Source organism: Ranitomeya variabilis, chromosome 3 (genome assembly GCF_051348905.1).
Source record: "Ranitomeya variabilis isolate aRanVar5 chromosome 3, aRanVar5.hap1, whole genome shotgun sequence".
NCBI lineage: Eukaryota > Metazoa > Chordata > Amphibia > Anura > Dendrobatidae > Ranitomeya > Ranitomeya variabilis.
In genome coordinates, this window is record NC_135234.1 from 4,425,577 (window position 1) to 4,447,344 (window position 21,768).

Sequence of the window (21,768 nt, forward strand, 5' to 3'; positions counted from 1 at the left end):
CCCCGCAATCTGTGGTGACCTGAAGAGGGCGCTGTACACAGGAGATGTCCCCGCAATCTGTGGTGACCTGAAGAGGACGCTGTACACAGGAGATGTCCCCGCAATCTGTGGTGACCTGAAGAGGACGCTGTACACAGGAGATGTCCCCGCAATCTGTGGTGACCTGAAGAGGACGCTGTACACAGGAGATGTCCCCGCAATCTGTGGTGACCTGAAGAGGACGCTGTACACAGGAGATGTCCCCGCAATCTGTGGTGACCTGAAGAGGACGCTGTACACAGGAGATGTCCCAGCAATCTGTGGTGACCTGAAGAGGGGGCTGTACACAGGAGATGTCCCCGCAATCTGTGGTGACCTGAAGAGGGCGCTGTACACAGGAGATGTCCCCGCAATCTGTGGTGACCTGAAGAGGACACTGTACACAGGAGATGTCCCCGCAATCTGACAAATGTGAAGCTGCTTCGAGGAGGAGCCGGCAAAAATTACCATTTCTAGATGTCCCGCACTGATACACCCAAGAAGACTGAATGCTACCAGAAGCTCACAGGGGACTGCAACAAAGCACTGTATTACATATATAGTTACATAGTTATTAAGGTTGAAGGAAGACTTTAAGTCCATCTAGCCCAACCCATAGCCTAACATGCCCTAACATGTTGATCCAGAGGAAGGCAAAAAAAAACATGTGGCAAAGAGTAAGTCTACGTTCACATTAGCGTTCGGCGCCGCAGCGTCGGTCGCCGCATGCGTCATGCGCCCCTATATTTAACATGGGGGCGCATGGACATGCATTGTGCTGCGTTTTGCGACACATGCGTTTTTTTGGCCGCAAGCGTTGGGCGCAGATAACGCAACAAGTTGCATTTTTTTTGCGTCCAACTTTAGGCAAAAAAGGACGCATGCGTCGCAAAACGCAGCGTTTTAGCGTGCGTTTTGTTGCGTTTTTGTTTGCGCTGTGCGTTGCCTTGCCGACGCTGCGGCGCACAACGCAAATGTGAACGTAGCCTTAGGATTTGTACAGATTGCGGCGACATTAAATTCTTATGATTCTTTGTGGTAGGATTTTTTTACATGACAAAAACCTGGCACCTCCCAGGGGTGTGTGGAATTATTATATCAACTGTATCCTCACTGATCGCTCAGTAACCATGAAAATGTCCTCGCCGATAGGCGGCATGGCAGACGTGGTGATCGTCAGGTGCGTGGTTATCACGTGGCCTCTTGTGAATGTTTACAATATAGGAGAAAATCAGAGCAAAGTCTTCATAAATTAATAATCTCCCGACAACCGTCACATGTAAATAGTGCTCCTCCCGCGCCTCTCTATAAGCGTGTGCTGGGGAGAACGCTCGGTAACGTTTCCACGTCCGGGGGGGGAACCAGTTAAACAATTGGATTGCCGGCTGTTTACAGTAAAGACTCGGAGAACGAGGGCGCTGTAGTGTCAACAAGCTGGGACAGGAGGGAGGAGTGACACAGCCATGCAGATCCCACAGCCACATTCATAGTGCAGCTACCCGCAGGTGGAGTGGACCGCAGTGCACACAGGCCGGAGATGAAGGCGATCACAGAGGAAGAGCTGCACAATTTTATCATTAACACGGTACTGTGTGTGTGTGTGTGTGTAGCCGGGACCTGGTGGCTTCAGTGGTCACAGAACAGGAGATCCTCCCTGCTGCCTTCCATTAATGTACAATCCCTGTCTTCTGTAATGGAATGTTAATCCCACTCCTGACATCTTCTCCTTCCCTGGTCCTGGAGATCACAGGTACAGTGCCTTGGGAAAGTATTCGGCCCCCTGGAACTTTTCAACCTTTTCCCACATATCAGGCTTCAAACATAAAGATACCAAATGTAAATTTGTGGTGAAGAATGAACAAGTGGAACACAATCGTGAAGTTGAATTAAATGTATTAGTTATTTTTCATTTTTGAGGAAATTCAAAAGCTGAAAAGTGGGGCATGCAATATTATTCGGCCCCTTTAACTTAATACTTTGTTGTGCCTCCTTTTGCTGCGATTACAAGTCCCTTGGGGTATGTCTCTATCAGTTTTGTACATGGAGAGACTGAAATTCTCGCCCATTCTTCCTTGGCAAACAGCTCGAGCTCATTGAGGTTTATTGGAGATCGTTTGTATCTCTTTCCACAGATTCTCCATTGGATTGAGGTCTGGACTCTGACTTGGCCATTCTAACACCTCGATACGTTTATTTGTGAACCATTCCATTGTAGATTTTGCTTTATGTTTGGGATCATTGTCTTGTTGGAAGACAAATCTCCGTCCCAGTCTCAGGTCTTCACGGACCTGCCTGTTGTGTTCCTTGGTCTTCATGATGTTCTCTGTGCTTCATACAGAACCCTGAGACTATCACAGAGCAGCTGCATTTATACGGAGACTTGATTACACACAGGTGGATCATATTTATCATCATTAGGCATTTAGGACAACATTGGATCATTCAGAGATCCACAATGAACTTCTGCACTGAAAGTAAAGGGGCCGAATAATATTGCACGCCCCACTTTTCAGTTTTTGAATTTCCACAAAAATGTAAAATAACCAATAAATTTCGTTCAACTTCACAATTGTGTTCCACTTGTTGTTGATTCTTCACCAAAAATTTACATTTTGTATCTTTATGTTTGAAGCACGATATGTGGGAAAAGGTTGAAAAGTTCCAGGGGGCCGAATACTTTCGCAGGGCACTGTACATTTCTGTATTATCCTATCAAAAACCAGCTGAGCACTAATGAGGGGTGTACTAATTATCCATACAAGCATGAGATGAATCTGAAAGCTGTCAGTGATGGAGCTACACAATGCAAAGAGTCCTCTAACCTTCATTCTCCTTTACTCTCTCCCCAATCACTGATCTATCTGCTGTCCCCCATTCTTTACCTTTTAATATATCCCTGATTTGTCTGCTGACCCCATCCTTTATCTCTCCCCTCATCACTGATCTATCAGCCGATCGCCATTATTTACGCTCTCAACCCATCACTGATCTATGTCCTGTACCTGATTCTTTACAAAAGTGAAAAAAAAAAAAAAAAAAATTGACAAAACCAGCTCACCTACTAGGCATTTGTTGTGGGGAAGCCCGGATAACGTGCAGTCTTCACGTAAGGCAATGGAACAAATGGAGGAGAAAATCCAGCTTCCAAAAATATCAAAATTTATTGAAGATAAAATCCAAGATCCAAAAACATGGTTCACAGGAGAAGAAATGGCAGCATGCATGCTGCCATTTCTTCTCCTGTGAACCATGTTTTTGGATCTTGGATTTTATCTTCAATAAATTTTGATATTTTTGGAAGCTGGATTTTCTCCTCCTTTTGTTCCATTACCTGATTCTTTACCCTCTCCACCCATCACTGATCTATGTCCTGTACCTAATTCTTTGCCCTCTCCACCCATCACTGATCTATGTCCTGTACCTGATTCTTTACCCTCTCCACCCATCACTGATCTATGTCCTGTACCTGATTCTTTACCCTCTCCACCCATCACTGATCTATGTCCTGTACCTGAGTCTTTATCCTCTCCACCCATCACTGATCTATGTCCTGTACCTAATTCTTTGCCCTCTCCACCCATCACTGATCTATGTCCTGTACCTGAGTCTTTACCCTCTCCACCCATCACTGATCTATGTCCTGTACCTGAGTCTTTATCCTCTCCACCCATCACTGATCTATGTCCTGTACCTGATTTTTTACCCTCTCCACCCATCACTGATCTATGTCCTGTACCTGAGTCTTTACCCTCTCAACCCTTCACTGATCTATGTCCTGTACCTGATTCTTTACCCTCTCCACCCATCACTGATCTATGTCCTGTACCTGAGTCTTTACCCTCTCCACCCATCACTGATCTATGTCCTGTACCTGAGTCTTTACCCTCTCCACCCATCACTGATCTATGTCCTGTACCTGATTCTTTACCCTCTCCACCCATCACTGATCTATGTCCTGTACCTGATTCTTTACCCTCTCCACCCATCACTGATCTATGTCCTGTACCTGATTCTTTACCCTCTCCACCCATCACTGATCTATGTCCTGTACCTGATTCTTTACCCTCTCCACCCATCACTGATCTATGTCCTGTACCTGATTCTTTGCCCTCTCCACCCATCACTGATCTATGTCCTGTACCTGATTCTTTACCCTCTCCACCCATCACTGATCTATGTCCTGTACCTGAGTCTTTACCCTCTCCACCCATCACTGATCTATGTCCTGTACCTGAGTCTTTACCCTCTCAACCCTTCACTGATCTATGTCCTGTACCTGATTCTTTACCCTCTCCACCCATCACTGATCTATGTCCTGTACCTGATTCTTTACCCTCTCCACCCATCACTGATCTATGTCCTGTACCTGATTCTTTGCCCTCTCCACCCATCACTGATCTATGTCCTGTACCTGATTCTTTACCCTCTCCACCCATCACTGATCTATGTCCTGTACCTGAGTCTTTACCCTCTCCACCCATCACTAATCTATGTCCTGTACCTGATTCTTTACCCTCTCCACCCATCACTGATCTATGTCCTGTACCTGAGTCTTTACCCTCTCCACCCATCACTGATCTATGTCCTGTACCTGAGTCTTTACCCTCTCAACCCTTCACTGATCTATGTCCTGTACCTGATTCTTTACCCTCTCCACCCATCACTGATCTATGTCCTGTACCTGAGTCTTTGCCCTCTCCACCCATCACTGATCTATGTCCTGTACCTGATTCTTTACTCTCTCCACCCATCACTGATCTATGTCCTGTACCTGATTCTTTACCCTCTCCACCCATCACTGATCTATGTCCTGTACCTGAGTCTTTGCCCTCTCCACCCATCACTGATCTATGTCCTGTACCTGATTCTTTACCCTCTCCACCCATCACTGATCTATGTCCTGTACCTGATTCTTTACCCTCTCCACCCATCACTGATCTATGTCCTGTACCTGATTCTTTACCCTCTCCACCCTTCACTGATCTATGTCCTGTACCTGATTCTTTGCCCTCTCCACCCATCACTGATCTATGTCCTGTACCTGATTCTTTACCCTCTCAACCCATCACTGATCTATGTCCTGTACCTGATTCTTTACCCTCTCCACCCATCACTGATATATGTCCTGTACCTGATTCTTTACCCTCTCCACCCATCACTGATCTATGTCCTGTACCTGATTCTTTGCCCTCTCCACCCATCACTGATCTATGTCCTGTACCTGATTCTTTACCCTCTCCACCCATCACTGATCTATGTCCTGTACCTGATTCTTTGCCCTCTCCACCCATCACTGATCTATGTCCTGTACCTGAGTCTTTACCCTCTTCACCCATCACTGATCTATGTCCTGTACCTGATTCTTTACCCTCTCCACCCATCACTGATCTATGTCCTGTACCTGATTCTTTACCCTCTCCACCCATCACTGATCTATGTCCTGTACCTGATTCTTTACCCTCTCCACCCATCACTGATCTATGTCCTGTACCTGATTCTTTGCCCTCTCCACCCATCACTGATCTATGTCCTGTACCTGATTCTTTGCCCTCTCCACCCATCACTGATCTATGTCCTGTACCTGATTCTTTACCCTCTCCACCCATCACTGATCTATGTCCTGTACCTGATTCTTTACCCTCTCCACCCATCACTGATATATGTCCTGTACCTGATTCTTTGCCCTCTCCACCCATCACTGATCTATGTCCTGTACCTGATTCTTTACCCTCTCCACCCATCACTGATCTATGTCCTGTACCTGAGTCTTTACCCTCTCCACCCATCACTGATCTATGTCCTGTACCTGATTCTTTACCCTCTCCACCCTTCACTGATCTATGTCCTGTACCTGAGTCTTTACCCTCTCAACCCTTCACTGATCTATGTCCTGTACCTGGTTCTTTACCCTCTCCACCCATCACTGATCTATGTCCTGTACCTGATTCTTTACCCTCTCCACCCATCACTGATCTATGTCCTGTACCTGAGTCTTTGCCCTCTCCACCCTTCACTGATCTATGTCCTGTACCTGATTCTTTGCCCTCTCCACCCATCACTGATATATGTCCTGTACCTGATTCTTTACCCTCTCCACCCATCACTGATCTATGTCCTGTACCTGATTCTTTGCCCTCTCCACCCATCACTGATCTATGTCCTGTACCTGATTCTTTACCCTCTCCACCCATCACTGATCTATGTCCTGTACCTGATTCTTTGCCCTCTCCACCCATCACTGATCTATGTCCTGTACCTGAGTCTTTACCCTCTCCACCCATCACTGATCTATGTCCTGTACCTGATTCTTTACCCTCTCAACCCATCACTGATCTATGTCCTGTACCTGATTCTTTACCCTCTCCACCCATCACTGATCTATGTCCTGTACCTGATTCTTTACCCTCTCCACCCATCACTGATCTATGTCCTGTACCTGAGTCTTTACCCTCTCCACCCATCACTGATCTATGTCCTGTACCTGATTCTTTACCCTCTCCACCCATCACTGATATATGTCCTGTACCTGATTCTTTACCCTCTCAACCCATCACTGATCTATGTCCTGTACCTGATTCTTTACCCTCTCCACCCATCACTGATCTATGTCCTGCACCTGATTCTTTACCCTCTCCACCCATCACTGATCTATGTCCTGTACCTGATTCTTTACCCTCTCCACCCATCACTGATCTATGTCCTGTACTTAATTCTTTGCCCTCTCCACCCTTCACTGATCTATGTCCTGTACCTGATTCTTTACCCTCTCCACCCATCACTGATCTATGTCCTGTACCTGATTCTTTACCCTCTCCACCCATCACTGATCTATGTCCTGTACTTAATTCTTTGCCCTCTCCACCCATCACTGATCTATGTCCTGTTCCTGATTCTTTGCCCTCTCCACCCTTCACTGATCTATGTCCTGTACCTGATTCTTTGCCCTCTCCACCCATCACTGATCTATGTCCTGTACCTGATTCTTTACCCTCTCCACCCATCACTGATCTATGTCCTGTACCTGATTCTTTACCCTCTCCACCCATCACTGATCTATGTCCTGTACCTGATTCTTTACCCTCTCCACCCATCACTGATCTATGTCCTGTACCTGATTCTTTACCCTCTCCACCCATCACTGATCTATGTCCTGTACCTGAGTCTTTACCCTCTCAACCCATCACTGATCTGTGTCCTGTACCTGATTCTTTACCCTCTCTACCCATCACTGATCTATGTCCTGTACCTGATTCTTTGCCCTCTCCACCCATCACTGATCTATGTCCTGTACCTGATTCTTTGCCCTCTCCACCCATCACTGATCTATGTCCTGTACCTGAGTCTTTACCCTCTCCACCCATCACTGATCTATGTCCTGTACCTGAGTCTTTACCCTCTCCACCCATCACTGATCTATGTCCTGTACCTGAGTCTTTACCCTCTCCACCCATCACTGATCTATGTCCTGTACCTGATTCTTTACCCTCTCCACCCATCACTGATCTATGTCCTGTACCTGAGTCTTTACCCTCTCCACCCATCACTGATCTATGTCCTGTACCTGATTCTTTACTCTCTCCACCCATCACTGATCTATGTCCTGTACCTGATTCTTTACCCTCTCAACCCATCACTGATCTATGTCCTGTACCTGATTCTTTGCCCTCTCCACCCATCACTGATCTATGTCCTGTACCTGATTCTTTACCCTCTCCACCCATCACTGATCTATGTCCTGTACCTGATTCTTTACCCTCTCCACCCTTCACTGATCTATGTCCTGTACCTGATTCTTTGCCCTCTCCACCCTTCACTGATCTATGTCCTGTACCTGATTCTTTACTCTCTCCACCCATCACTGATCTATGTCCTGTACCTGATTCTTTACCCTCTCCACCCATCACTGATCTATGTCCTGTACCTGATTCTTTACCCTCTCCACCCATCACTGATCTATGTCCTGTACCTGATTCTTTACCCTCTCCACCCATCACTGATCTATGTCCTGTACCTGATTCTTTACCCTCTCCACCCATCACTGATCTATGTCCTGTACCTGATTCTTTACCCTCTCCACCCATCACTGATCTATGTCCTGTACCTGAGTCTTTACCCTCTCCACCCATCACTGATCTATGTCCTGTACTTAATTCTTTGCCCTCTCCACTTTTCACTGATCTATGTCCTGTACCTGATTCTTTACCCTCTCCACCCATCACTGATCTATGTCCTGTACCTGATTCTTTACCCTCTCCACCCATCACTGATCTATGTCCTGTACCTGATTCTTTACCCTCTCCACCCATCACTGATCTATGTCCTGTACCTGATTCTTTACCCTCTCCACCCATCACTGATCTATGTCCTGTACCTGATTCTTTACCCTCTCCACCCATCACTGATCTATGTCCTGTACCTGATTCTTTACCCTCTCCACCCATCACTGATCTATGTCCTGTACCTGATTCTTTGCCCTCTCCACCCATCACTGATCTATGTCCTGTACCTGATTCTTTACTCTCTCCACCCATCACTGATCTATGTCCTGTACCTGATTCTTTACCCTCTCCACCCTTCACTGATCTATGTCCTGTACCTGATTCTTTGCCCTCTCCACCCTTCACTGATCTATGTCCTGTACCTGATTCTTTACTCTCTCCACCCATCACTGATCTATGTCCTGTACCTGATTCTTTACCCTCTCCACCCATCACTGATCTATGTCCTGTACTTAATTCTTTGCCCTCTCCACCCATCACTGATCTATGTCCTGTACCTGATTCTTTACCCTCTCCACCCATCACTGATCTATGTCCTGTACCTGATTCTTTACCCTCTCCACCCATCACTGATCTATGTCCTGTACCTGATTCTTTGCCCTCTCCACCCATCACTGATCTATGTCCTGTACCTGAGTCTTTACCCTCTCCACCCATCACTGATCTATGTCCTGTACCTGATTCTTTGCCCTCTCCACCCATCACTGATCTATGTCCTGTACCTGATTCTTTACCCTCTCCACCCATCACTGATCTATGTCCTGTACCTGATTCTTTACCCTCTCCACCCATCACTGATCTATGTCCTGTACCTGATTCTTTACCCTCTCCACCCATCACTGATCTATGTCCTGTACCTGATCCTTTGCCCTCTCCACCCATCACTGATCTATGTCCTGTACCTGATCCTTTGCCCTCTCAACCCATCACTGATCTATGTCCTGTACCTGATTCTTTACCCTCTCCACCCATCACTGATCTATGTCCTGTACCTGATTCTTTACCCTCTCCACCCATCACTGATCTATGTCCTGTACCTGATTCTTTACCCTCTCCACCCATCACTGATCTATGTCCTGTACCTGATTCTTTACCCTCTCCACCCATCACTGATCTATGTCCTGTACCTGATCCTTTGCCCTCTCCACCCATCACTGATCTATGTCCTGTACCTGATCCTTTACCCTCTCCACCCATCACTGATCTATGTCCTGTACCTGATTCTTTGCCCTCTCCACCCATCACTGATCTATGTCCTGTACCTGAGTCTTTACCCTCTCCACCCATCACTGATCTATGTCCTGTACCTGATTCTTTGCCCTCTCCACCCATCACTGATCTATGTCCTGTACCTGATTCTTTACCCTCTCAACCCATCACTGATCTATGTCCTGTACCTGATTCTTTACCCTCTCCACCCATCACTGATCTATGTCCTGTACCTGATTCTTTACCCTCTCCACCCATCACTGATCTATGTCCTGTACCTGATTCTTTGCCCTCTCCACCCATCACTGATCTATGTCCTGTACCTGATTCTTTACCCTCTCCACCCATCACTGATCTATGTCCTGTACCTGATTCTTTACCCTCTCCACCCATCACTGATCTATGTCCTGTACCTGATTCTTTGCCCTCTCCACCCATCACTGATCTATGTCCTGTACCTGATTCTTTACCCTCTCCACCCATCACTGATCTATGTCCTGTACCTGATTCTTTACCCTCTCAACCCATCACTGATCTATGTCCTGTACCTGATTCTTTACCCTCTCCACCCATCACTGATCTATGTCCTGTACCTGATTCTTTACCCTCTCCACCCATCACTGATCTATGTCCTGTACCTGATTCTTTGCCCTCTCAACCCATCACTGATCTATGTCCTGTACCTGATTCTTTACCCTCTCCACCCATCACTGATCTATGTCCTGTACCTGAGTCTTTACCCTCTCCACCCATCACTGATCTATGTCCTGTACCTGATCCTTTGCCCTCTCCACCCATCACTGATCTATGTCCTGTACCTGATTCTTTACCCTCTCCACCCATCACTGATCTATGTCCTGTACCTGATTCTTTACCCTCTCCACCCATCACTGATCTATGTCCTGTACCTGATTCTTTACCCTCTCCACGCATCACTGATCTATGTCCTGTACCTGATCCTTTGCCCTCTCCACCCATCACTGATCTATGTCCTGTACCTGATTCTTTACCCTCTCCACCCATCACTGATCTATGTCCTGTACCTGATTCTTTACCCTCTCCACCCATCACTGATCTATGTCCTGTACTTGATTCTTTGCCCTCTCCACCCATCACTGATCTATGTCCTGTACCTGAGTCTTTACCCTCTCCACCCATCACTGATCTATGTCCTGTACCTGATTCTTTGCCCTCTCCACCCATCACTGATCTATGTCCTGTACCTGATTCTTTACCCTCTCCACCCATCACTGATCTATGTCCTGTACCTGATTCTTTACCCTCTCCACCCATCACTGATCTATGTCCTGTACCTGATTCTTTACCCTCTCCACCCATCACTGATCTATGTCCTGTACCTGATTCTTTACCCTCTCCACCCATCACTGATCTATGTCCTGTACCTGATTCTTTACCCTCTCAACCCATCACTGATCTATGTCCTGTACCTGATTCTTTGCCCTCTCCACCCATCACTGATCTATGTCCTGTACCTGATTCTTTGCCCTCTCCACCCATCACTGATCTATGTCCTGTACCTGATTCTTTACCCTCTCCACCCATCACTGATCTATGTCCTGTACCTGATTCTTTACCCTCTCCATCCATCACTGATCTATGTCCTGTACCTGATTCTTTGCCCTCTCCACCCATCACTGATCTATGTCCTGTACCTGATTCTTTACCCTCTCAACCCATCACTGATCTATGTCCTGTACCTGATTCTTTGCCCTCTCCACCCATCACTGATCTATGTCCTGTACCTGATTCTTTGCCCTCTCCACCCATCACTGATCTATGTCCTGTACCTGATTCTTTACCCTCTCCACCCATCACTGATCTATGTCCTGTACCTGATTCTTTACCCTCTCCACCCATCACTGATCTATGTCCTGTACCTGAGTCTTTGCCCTCTCCACCCATCACTGATCTATGTCCTGTACCTGATTCTTTACCCTCTCCACCCATCACTGATCTATGTCCTGTACCTGATTCTTTACCCTCTCCACCCATCACTGATCTATGTCCTGTACCTGATTCTTTGCCCTCTCAACCCATCACTGATCTATGTCCTGTACCTGATTCTTTACCCTCTCCACCCATCACTGATCTATGTCCTGTACCTGATTCTTTACCCTCTCCACCCATCACTGATCTATGTCCTGTACCTGATTCTTTACCCTCTCCACCCATCACTGATCTATGTCCTGTACCTGATTCTTTACCCTCTCCACCCATCACTGATCTATGTCCTGTACCTGATTCTTTGCCCTCTCCACCCATCACTGATCTATGTCCTGTACCTGATTCTTTACCCTCTCCACCCATCACTGATCTATGTCCTGTACCTGATTCTTTACCCTCTCCACCCATCACTGATCTATGTCCTGTACCTGATTCTTTGCCCTCTCCACCCATCACTGATCTATGTCCTGTACCTGATTCTTTACCCTCTCCACCCTTCACTGTCTGTGGCCTGTACCTGATTCTTTACCCTCTCCACCCATCACTGATCTATGTCCTGTACCTGATTCTTTGCCCTCTCCACCCTTCACTGATCTATGTCCTGTACCTGATTCTTTACCCTCTCCACCCATCACTGATGTATGTCCTGTACCTGATTCTTTACCCTCTCAACCCATCACTGATCTATGTCCTGTACCTGATTCTTTACCCTCTCAACCCATCACTGATCTATGTCCTGTACCTGATTCTTTACCCTCTCCACCCTTCACTGATCTATGTCCTGTACCTGATTCTTTACCCTCTCAACCCATCACTGATCCATGTCCTGTACCTGATTTTTTGCCCTCTCCACCCATCACTGATCTATGTCCTGTACCTGATTCTTTACCCTCTCCACCCTTCACTGATCTATGTCCTGTACCTGATTCTTTACCCTCTCCACCCATCACTGATCTATGTCCTGTACTTAATTCTTTACCCTCTCCACCCATCACTGATCTATGTCCTGTACCTGATTTTTTGCCCTCTCCACCCATCACTGATCTATGTCCTGTACCTGATTCTTTACCCTCTCCACCCATCACTGATCTATGTCCTGTACCTGATTCTTTACCCTCTCCACCCATCACTTATCTATGTCCTGTACCTGATTTTTTGCCCTCTCCACCCATCACTGATCTATGTCCTGTACCTGATTCTTTGCCCTCTCCACCCATCACTGATCTATGTCCTGTACCTGATTCTTTACCCTCTCCATCCATCACTGATCTATGTCCTGTACCTGATTCTTTACCCTCTCCACCCATCACTGATCTATGTCCTGTACCTGATTCTTTACCCTCTCCACCCATCACTGATCTATGTCCTGTACCTGATTTTTTGCCCTCTCCACCCATCACTGATCTATGTCCTGTACCTGATTCTTTGCCCTCTCCACCCATCACTGATCTATGTCCTGTACCTGATTCTTTGCCCTCTCCACCCATCACTGATCTATGTCCTGTACCTGATTCTTTACCCTCTCCATCCATCACTGATCTATGTCCTGTACCTGATTCTTTACCCTCTCCACCCATCACTGATCTATGTCCTGTACCTGATTCTTTACCCTCTCCACCCATCACTGATCTATGTCCTGTACCTGAGTCTTTGCCCTCTCCACCCATCACTGATCTATGTCCTGTACCTGAGTCTTTACCCTCTCCACCCTTCACTGTCTATGGCCTGTCCCCAGTTCCTTACCCTTTTCCATCACTAATTGATGTCCTGTCCCCAGTCCTTTTACCCTCTCTACCCATCACTGATCTATGGCTTGCCACAGGTCCTTTACCTTCACCCATTATTGATCTTTACCATCTCCAATATTACTGATCTTTCTAGTTATCCTCCTATCCCTTTTGCTCTCTGCCCATCATTTATCTATGACTTGTCCTCTTCAAACAATATTTCCTCCAAACACCAGTCTTTTATGAGACTTATGTCCTTCTCCAGACTCCGTGTTCCTCCAGAGCCCAATGCCCCCTCCAGATTACAATGTACTCTCCAAACCCCTCTGTTCACTGCATACTTCTATTTCTTCCAGACCTGTGTCCACTTGAAACTTCCCTTTCATTCTCTGACACTTGTCTTTACCCTTTAGACACCTCTGCCCCCTCCTGTGTGACACTTCATACTCCTCTGATGCCATTTAGTCTCCTCTATCCTCATTTAGACTTCTCTGTCCTCCTTTAAACTTCACTGCTCTCCTTCAGACTTCTCTGTTCCCCAAAGACAGATATTTTCCCCTCTCTTCTCCAAACATCTCTATCCTCCTTCAGACTCATCTGCCTTTCTCCAGACCCTTTTGTCCACCATACCATTTTGTCCTTCTCCAGATTCTGTCTTTCTCTAGACCTTTCTGTCGTCCTCCAGAATCCACTGTTCCCCAAAGACTTCCTAGTTTCTTCCAGACATCTTTGTTCCCAACAGATCTTTTTCTCTTATATCCCGGACTCCATTATTTTACTTCAGACTCCTCTGTGCCCCTGCAGACACTTCTGTCTTGCTACAGACTACACTGTTCCCAAAGCCTTTCCAGTCATCTCTAGACTTCTTTGCCCCACCTCCCCCAATTTATCTCCTCTGTCACACTTTACACTTTGTCCTCTAGATGCCACTGCCTGCTATTAAACAGCATGTATGTAAGTACTTGGATAAGAATACAGTAATTAACTAGAGCCAAGAGTTTATAGAAATCCTGCAGACTGAGCCCTCGCGGGCAGGGTCCTCCCTCCTTATGTACCTGTTAGTGCCTTGTTTTTTGCTCATGTTTAGTTGCATTTGTCTATATTTGCCCCTTTTCACATGTAAAGCGCCATGGAATAAATGGAGCTATAAAAATGTACAATAATAATAAGTAATGCCAGACTATTCTAATTTCCTTCACTGACTGGGTGGATCAGGGAAATACAGTAGATATACTATATCTCAACTTCAACAAAGCATTTGATAAAGTATCTCATACTATCCTTATTGAAATAATGACCAATTATGGGATTGACAAGGTTACGGTTAGGTGGATTCATAACTGGCTCAGTGATCGTACTTAGAGTGATAATAAATGGCTGCATATCTAAAGTGTTTTAAGTGGGGTACCACAGCGCTCTGTTCTGGCTCCAATGTTACAAGTGAGGACCACAAGGCTCTCTCCTGGCCCCAGTGTTACAAGTGGAGTACCACAAGGCTCTCTCCTGGCCCCAGTGTTGTTCAACATTGTTATAAATGATCTAAATAAGGGAACTGAAGGTAAACTAATCAAATTTGCAGACGATGTAAAGCTAAGAGGGATAGTAACACTGGAGAAGACAGAGGATTCAGAAGGATCTAGATAGGCTTGAACAAAGGGCAGCGACTAATAGAATGGTATTTAGCAGGGAGAAATGCAAGATTGTACATCTGTGCAAGAAAAATGAAAATTACATCTACAGAATGGGAGGAATAGAACTAAGCAACAGCACGTGTGAAAAAGACTTGGATATACTAATAGATCACAGACTGCACATGAGTCAACAGTGTGATGCAGCAGCAAAAAAGCAAACAGTTCTAGGATGTATAAAAGAAGCATAGAGTCTAGAGCAGTAGGCAGCAACTAGCAGAATGGTTTTTAACAAGGAAAAATGCAAAGTACTACTGTCACGATGTGACTGTCCTGGTGTGACACGACCTGGGGGGTGGTCGGTCACAAAACGGCAAAACACACAAGGGTACATTTTAACAACGGTGGGCCCTGTCGGTAGGAAACGGGGAATGGGCACTTCCTGCACTCACCTGAGGCTGTGCCCTGATCTTGCAACCGTCCCTATACGGGTTCTTTCAACCCGTCGCCGACCAGGATACCTTGTCCCTCCCTTGCCCTGCTCTAATCCCTATGTAGGGAACTGGCAGGTGAGAGCACTGGTCCCACCGCTGCACTAATACAGCACAGGGGAAGTTACAAACAACAAAGGGACAATGAAACAATAACACCACACTTAGCTTTCTCTGCTGCAATGCACCGCACAGCAGAGTAAGGCACCAGGAATGAGGATTCAGCTGTAGAACCACAACACTCACAAGCTCCTATTCCAGCAAGGTTGGTATCCAAAGGACCTGTATAACCAACAGTCAGCTGATGCACCAGGTGACCTTTCAAAGGAAGATGGGAGTGGTCACCACCCACATCAGCAGACCAAGCAGCAATGCAATTACACCAGCAGCCACCGGCGGGGAAAACTGAATTAACCCCCGATGACCTGAAAGGAAAAACGGTTTTAACCTGAGGGAAACCAGATCTGCCACAGATCTAAACATGGATTGTGACAGTACCCCCCTTTCAATGAGGGGCCTCTGGACACTCAACACCGGACCTCACCACACAACAACCTATGGTGAGGACGCCTCGATCCACCAAAGTTCACCTCGGCAGTCACCTGACTTCCAGGTCTATGGCAAATGTGGCCCGATGAAAATGCCACCAACGAAGGCTCTGGAGGTGCCACAAACCTCCAGAGGGCCAACCTGGGGAATGAGTTGTGTACATGCATAACTGGGGGTAACTCCAACTGATAAGTCCCCGGGCTGAGAATGGCTGACACCCGATATGGCCCAATCACCCTGGTACTCCAGGACCCAGTTGCACACTGCCACCTGATGTTTTTGGTGGAAACCCATACGTACTCATTCACACCCAGGTCCTGACCTGAACGTTTATTTCCATGCATGCGTCTGCCACTAGATGGTGAATTCTTAGAGGAATTGACAACTGTGTCCCCAAACTCACACTCCCATTATGCTCAGAGGGAACCACCACCCTCCTCTGACCCCTCCTCCTAAGAGGTCTCCGACACACCGGGTTAGCATGTAGTGAGGGATGAGTCCTGCCCCTACTCCCTGGCTGCACCTCTGCTGCCCCCACTGGAGAAGAAGGGGTGGGTTGTAGAAGGACGGCAGAGACAGTAGCCCCTGGGCAGCAGCCCTCATACCACTGATCCCAGCTGACCCCTTGACTGCCAATCTATGACCGGGTTGTGTTTTTCCAACCAAGGGAGTCCTATAACGATGGGTGTTGGTATTCCCCCCAAGATGTAGCACGACAGAAACTCCTCATGATGAGTCCCTATACGCAGGTGTGTATCATCCATGACTTGGGTCACCCACCCTTGGCTGAGTGGTACGGAGTCAATGGCCTGGACGCTTAGGGGTTTAGCTAGTGTTCTACACCTCAAGCCATGGGTCTGGACAAAATGAGCATCCACCAGATTGACACCTGCTCCACTGTCTACAAGCACCGGTATACACTCAGTTACCCCGCCAACCACTACTTCAGCTGACAGGTTACACTGAGGAGAAGATATGGAGGAAATATACACTCCCTGGTCGCCTCCCTCCACACAACCAGGGGGACGCGGCTTCTTAGATGGTACAGGTATTTTGACGCGAGCTGGGCAGACACCAATAAAATGACGAGTCTGCCCACAGTAAAAACATGCCCCCACACCACGGCGAACCACAGGCAACCCCGTTTGGGAAACAACTCCCACTTGCATGGGTTCGTCCACCTGCTTAGGTGTGTTCCCCTCCCTAGTAAGGACTACCGGAGGCACATTTGGTGTATGTCTCTCCCTCAAGCATCTATCTACCTGGATGGCAAGAGACATGGCGGCCTCTAATGACCTGGGGGCGGCATACTGCACAAGAGCATCCTGCAACCTTGGAGACAGACCCTGCCTAAAATGGCTCCTAAGGGCAGGGTCATTCGACTGTGTGTCAGTGGCCCACCTCCTGAACTCCAAGCAGTACTCCTCAGCCGGCCAAGCCCCCTGCTTGATTTTACGCAGTCAGGATTCTGCCAGGGAGACGCCATCAGGATCCCCATACACAAGCGCCAAAGCCGCAAAATACTCGTCCACCAACCGTAAATATGGAGAACCGGCCGGCAGGGAGAAAGCCCAGGATTGAGGATCACCCTTAAGAAGGGAGATTATAATCCCCACACGCTGTTCCTCACTCCCTGATGAATGAGGGCGGAGCCTAAAGTATAGCTTACAGGCTTCCTGAAAAACCAAAAATGTATCCCTCCAGAGAACCTGTCAGGAAGAGATATCTTGGGATCTGGTTGAGCAGGTACCTGGGCCGAAGTCCAAAACCCCACCAACGGCTGCAGCTGCTGCACCACCTCACCACACAGCACCTTAAACTCCTCGGTGAGGGTCTGAAGCAGTTGGGCAAAGGCCTGCATTTGAGCCATAGCTCACCAGAAAAAAATGGGATGGTTGGTTATAATGTCACGATGTGACTGTCCTGGTGTGACACGACCTGGCGGGTGGTCGGTCACAAAATGGCAAAACACACAAGGGTACACCGGGGACACTTTAACAATGGTGGGCCCTGTCGGTAGGGAACGGGGAATGGGCACCTCCTGCACTCACCTGAGGCTGTGCTCTGATCTTGCTACCGTCCCTATATGGGTTCTTTCAACCCGTCGCCGACCAGGATACCTAGTTCTCACTTGCCCTGCTCTAATCCCTATGTAGGGAACTGGCAGGTGAGAGCACTGGTCCCACCGCTGCACTAATACAGCACAGGGGAAGTTACAAACAACAAAGGGACAAAGAAACAATAACACCACACTTAGCTTTCTCTGCTGCAATGCACTGCACAGCAGAGTAAGGAACCAGGAATGAGTATTCAGCTGTAGAACAACAGCACTCAGCAAGCAGCTATTCCAGCAAGGTTGGTATCCAAAGGACCTGTATAACCAACAGTCAGCTGATGCACCAGGTGACCTTTTAAAGGAAGATGGGAGTGGTCACCACCCACATCAGCAGAACAAGCAGCAATGCAATTACACCAGCGGCCACCAGGGGAAAAATTGAATTAACCCCCGATGACCTGAAAAGAAAAAAGGTTTTAATCCGAGGGAAACCAGATCTGCCACAGATCCAAACATGGATCGTGACAACTACATCTGAGCAATAAAAGTGAAAAAAGCATATAGAAAATGGGAGGAATAGGGCTAAGCAACAGCACATGTGAAAAAGACTTGGGCATCTGTCATGAATCCCCAATGGCTAGGGATAGCACAGGACAAGCAAAGTACAAATAGATAACGGACGAGCTCTAGGGTGATGGAACCTGGGCTGACCGCTGCCCTACGCCTGACAAACGCAACTAGAGATAGCCAGGGAGCGTGCCTACGTTGGTTCTAGACGCCACGCACCAGCCTAAGAGCTAACTAGTACTGCAGAGAAAATAAAGACCTCACTTGCCTCCAGAGGAATGAACCCCAAAAGATATAGTTGCCCCCTCACATGTATTGACGGTGAAATGAGAGGAAGGCACACACATAGAGATGATATATATAGTTTTAGCAAATTGAGGCCCGCTGTAAACTAGAAAGCAGAACGATACAAAAGGGGACTGAGCGGTCAGCAAAAAACCCTAATCAAAAAAACCATCCTGAGATTACAAGAACCCATGTGCCAACTCATGGCACATGGGGAGAACCTCAGTCCACTAGAGCTACCAGCTAGCATAGAGACATAATAAGCAAGCTGGACAAAAAAAAACAAACAACTGAAAATCAGCACTTAGCTTATCCTGAAAGATCTGGGAGCAGGTAGGCAGGAACCAAACAGAGCACATCTGAATACATTGATAGCCGGCAAGGGAATGACAGAAAGGCCAGGTAAAATAGGAAACACCCAGCCTCTGATGGACAGGTGGAAACCAAAGGCCGCAACCCACCAAAGTCACCCAGTACCAGCAGTAACCACCAGAGGGAGCCCACAAACAGAATCCACAACAGTACCCCCCCCTTGAGGAGGGGTCACCGAACCCTCACGAGAACCCCCAGGGCGATCAGGGTGAGCTCTATGGAAGGCGCGGACCAAATCAGTCGCATGAACATCGGAGGCGACCACCCAGGAATTATCCTCCTGACCATAACCCTTCCACTTAACCAAATACTGGAGTTTGCGTCTGGAAACACGAGAATCCAAGATCTTCTCAACAACATACTCCAATTCTCCCTCCACCAGCACCGGAGCAGGAGGCTCAACCGAAGGAACAACGGGCACCTCATACCTCCGCAACAATGACCGATGGAACACATTATGAATAGCAAACGATGCTGGGAGATCCAAACGAAAAGATACAGGGTTAAGAATCTCCGAGATCCTATAAGGACCGATGAACCGAGGCTTGAACTTAGGAGAAGAGACCTTCATAGGGACAAAACGAGAAGACAACCACACCAAATCCCCAACAAGAAGTCGGGGACCCACGCGGCGACGGCGATTAGCAAACTGCTGAGTCTTCTCCTGAGATAACTTCAAATTGTCCACCACCTGATTCCAAATCTGATGTAGCCTGTCCACCACCATGTCCACTCCAGGACAATCCGAAGACTCCACCTGACCAGAGGAAAAACGAGGATGAAACCCCGAATTACAAAAAAAAGGAGAGACCAACGTGGCAGAACTAGCCCGATTATTAAGAGCAAATTCGGCCAGTGGCAAAAAAGCAACCCAGTCATCTTGATCAGCAGAAACAAAACACCTCAAATAAGTTTCCAAGGTCTGATTAGTTCGCTCCGTCTGGCCATTCGTCTGAGGATGGAATGCAGACGAGAAAGACAAATCAATGCCCATCTTGGCACAAAACGTCCGCCAAAATCTAGACACAAACTGGGATCCCCTGTCAGAAACGATATTCTCCGGAATCCCATGCAAACGGACCACGTTCTGAAAAAATAAAGGGACCAACTCAGAGGAGGAGGGCAACTTAGGCAAGGGCACCAAATGAACCATCTTAGAAAAGCGGTCACACACAACCCAGATAACGGACATTTTCTGTGAAACCGGAAGATCAGAAATAAAATCCATGGAAATGTGCGTCCAAGGCCTCTTCGGGATGGGCAAGGATAACAACAACCCACTGGCCCGAGAACAGCAAGGCTTAGCTCGAGCACACACTTCACAAGACTGCACAAAGGTACGCACATCCCTAGACAAGGAAGGCCACCAAAAAGACCTGGCCACCAAGTCTCTAGTACCAAATATTCCAGGATGACCAGCCAACACAGAAGAATGGACCTCGGAGATGACTCTACTGGTCCAATCATCCGGAACAAACAGTCTTTCTGGTGGACAACGATCCGGTTTATCCACCTGAAACTCCTGCAATGCACGTCGCAAGTCTGGGGATACGGCGGACAATATTACCCCATCCCTAAGGATACCAGTAGGCCCAGAGTCTCCAGGAGAGTCAGGCACAAAACTCCTGGAAAGAGCATCGGCCTTCACATTCTTTGAACCTGGCAGGTATGAAACCACGAAATTGAAACGAGAAAAAAACAACGACCAACGAGCCTGTCTAGGATTCAAACGCCTGGCAGACTCAAGGTAAATGAGATTCTTGTGATCAGTCAAGACCACCACACGATGTTTAGCACCCTCAAGCCAATGACGCCACTCCTCAAATGCCCACTTCATGGCCAAAAGCTCCCGATTACCCACATCATAATTGCGCTCGGCGGGCGAGAATTTTCTAGAGAAGAATGCACATGGCTTCATCACCGAGCCATTAGAACTTCTCTGTGACAAAACCGCCCCCGCTCCAATCTCGGAAGCATCAACCTCAACCTGAAAAGGAAGTGAAACATCTGGTTGACACAACACAGGAGCAGAAGAAAACCGGCGCTTAAGTTCCTGAAAGGCCTCCATGGCCGCAGGAGACCAATCAGCAACATCAGCACCCTTTTTAGTCAAATCAGTCAAAGGTTTGACAATACTGGAAAAATTAGCAATGAACCGACGATAAAAATTAGCAAACCCCAAGAACTTCTGAAGGCTCTTAACAGATGTAGGTTGTGTCCAGTCACAAATAGCCTGAACCTTGATGGGATCCATCTCAATAGTAGAAGGAGAAAAAATGTACCCCAAAAAAGAAATCTTCTGGACTCCGAAGAGACACTTTGAACCCTTCACAAACAGAGAATTGGCCCGCAGAACCTGAAACACCTTCCTGACCTGTAGAACATGAGACTCCCAGTCATCAGAAAACACCAAAATATCATCCAAATACACAATCATAAACTTGTCCAGATATTCACGGAAAATATTGTGCATAAAGGACTGAAAGACTGACGGAGCATTGGAGAGTCCAAAAGGCATTACCAAATACTCAAAATGGCCCTCAGGCGTATTAAATGCGGTTTTCCACTCATCACCCTGTTTTATCCGCACCAGATTATACGCACCGCGAAGATCTATCTTAG

At 47.3% G+C, this 21,768-nt stretch overlaps 1 protein-coding gene across 4 annotated transcripts in view; it reads left to right on the forward strand.

The window, feature by feature from the left end:
• The first annotated feature begins 1,411 nt into the window (after positions 1–1,411).
• MAB21L3 (mab-21 like 3) overlaps positions 1,412–21,768 on the forward strand; it is a 113,968-nt gene continuing 93,611 nt past the window's right edge. For all 4 annotated transcript variants that reach the window (XM_077299334.1, XM_077299333.1, XM_077299336.1 and 1 more), the window contains exon 1: positions 1,412–1,603. In XM_077299334.1, coding sequence (XP_077155449.1) covers positions 1,556–1,603 — 48 coding nt within the window. In that variant the 5' untranslated portion in view covers positions 1,412–1,555. The remainder of the gene's footprint in view (positions 1,604–21,768) is intronic.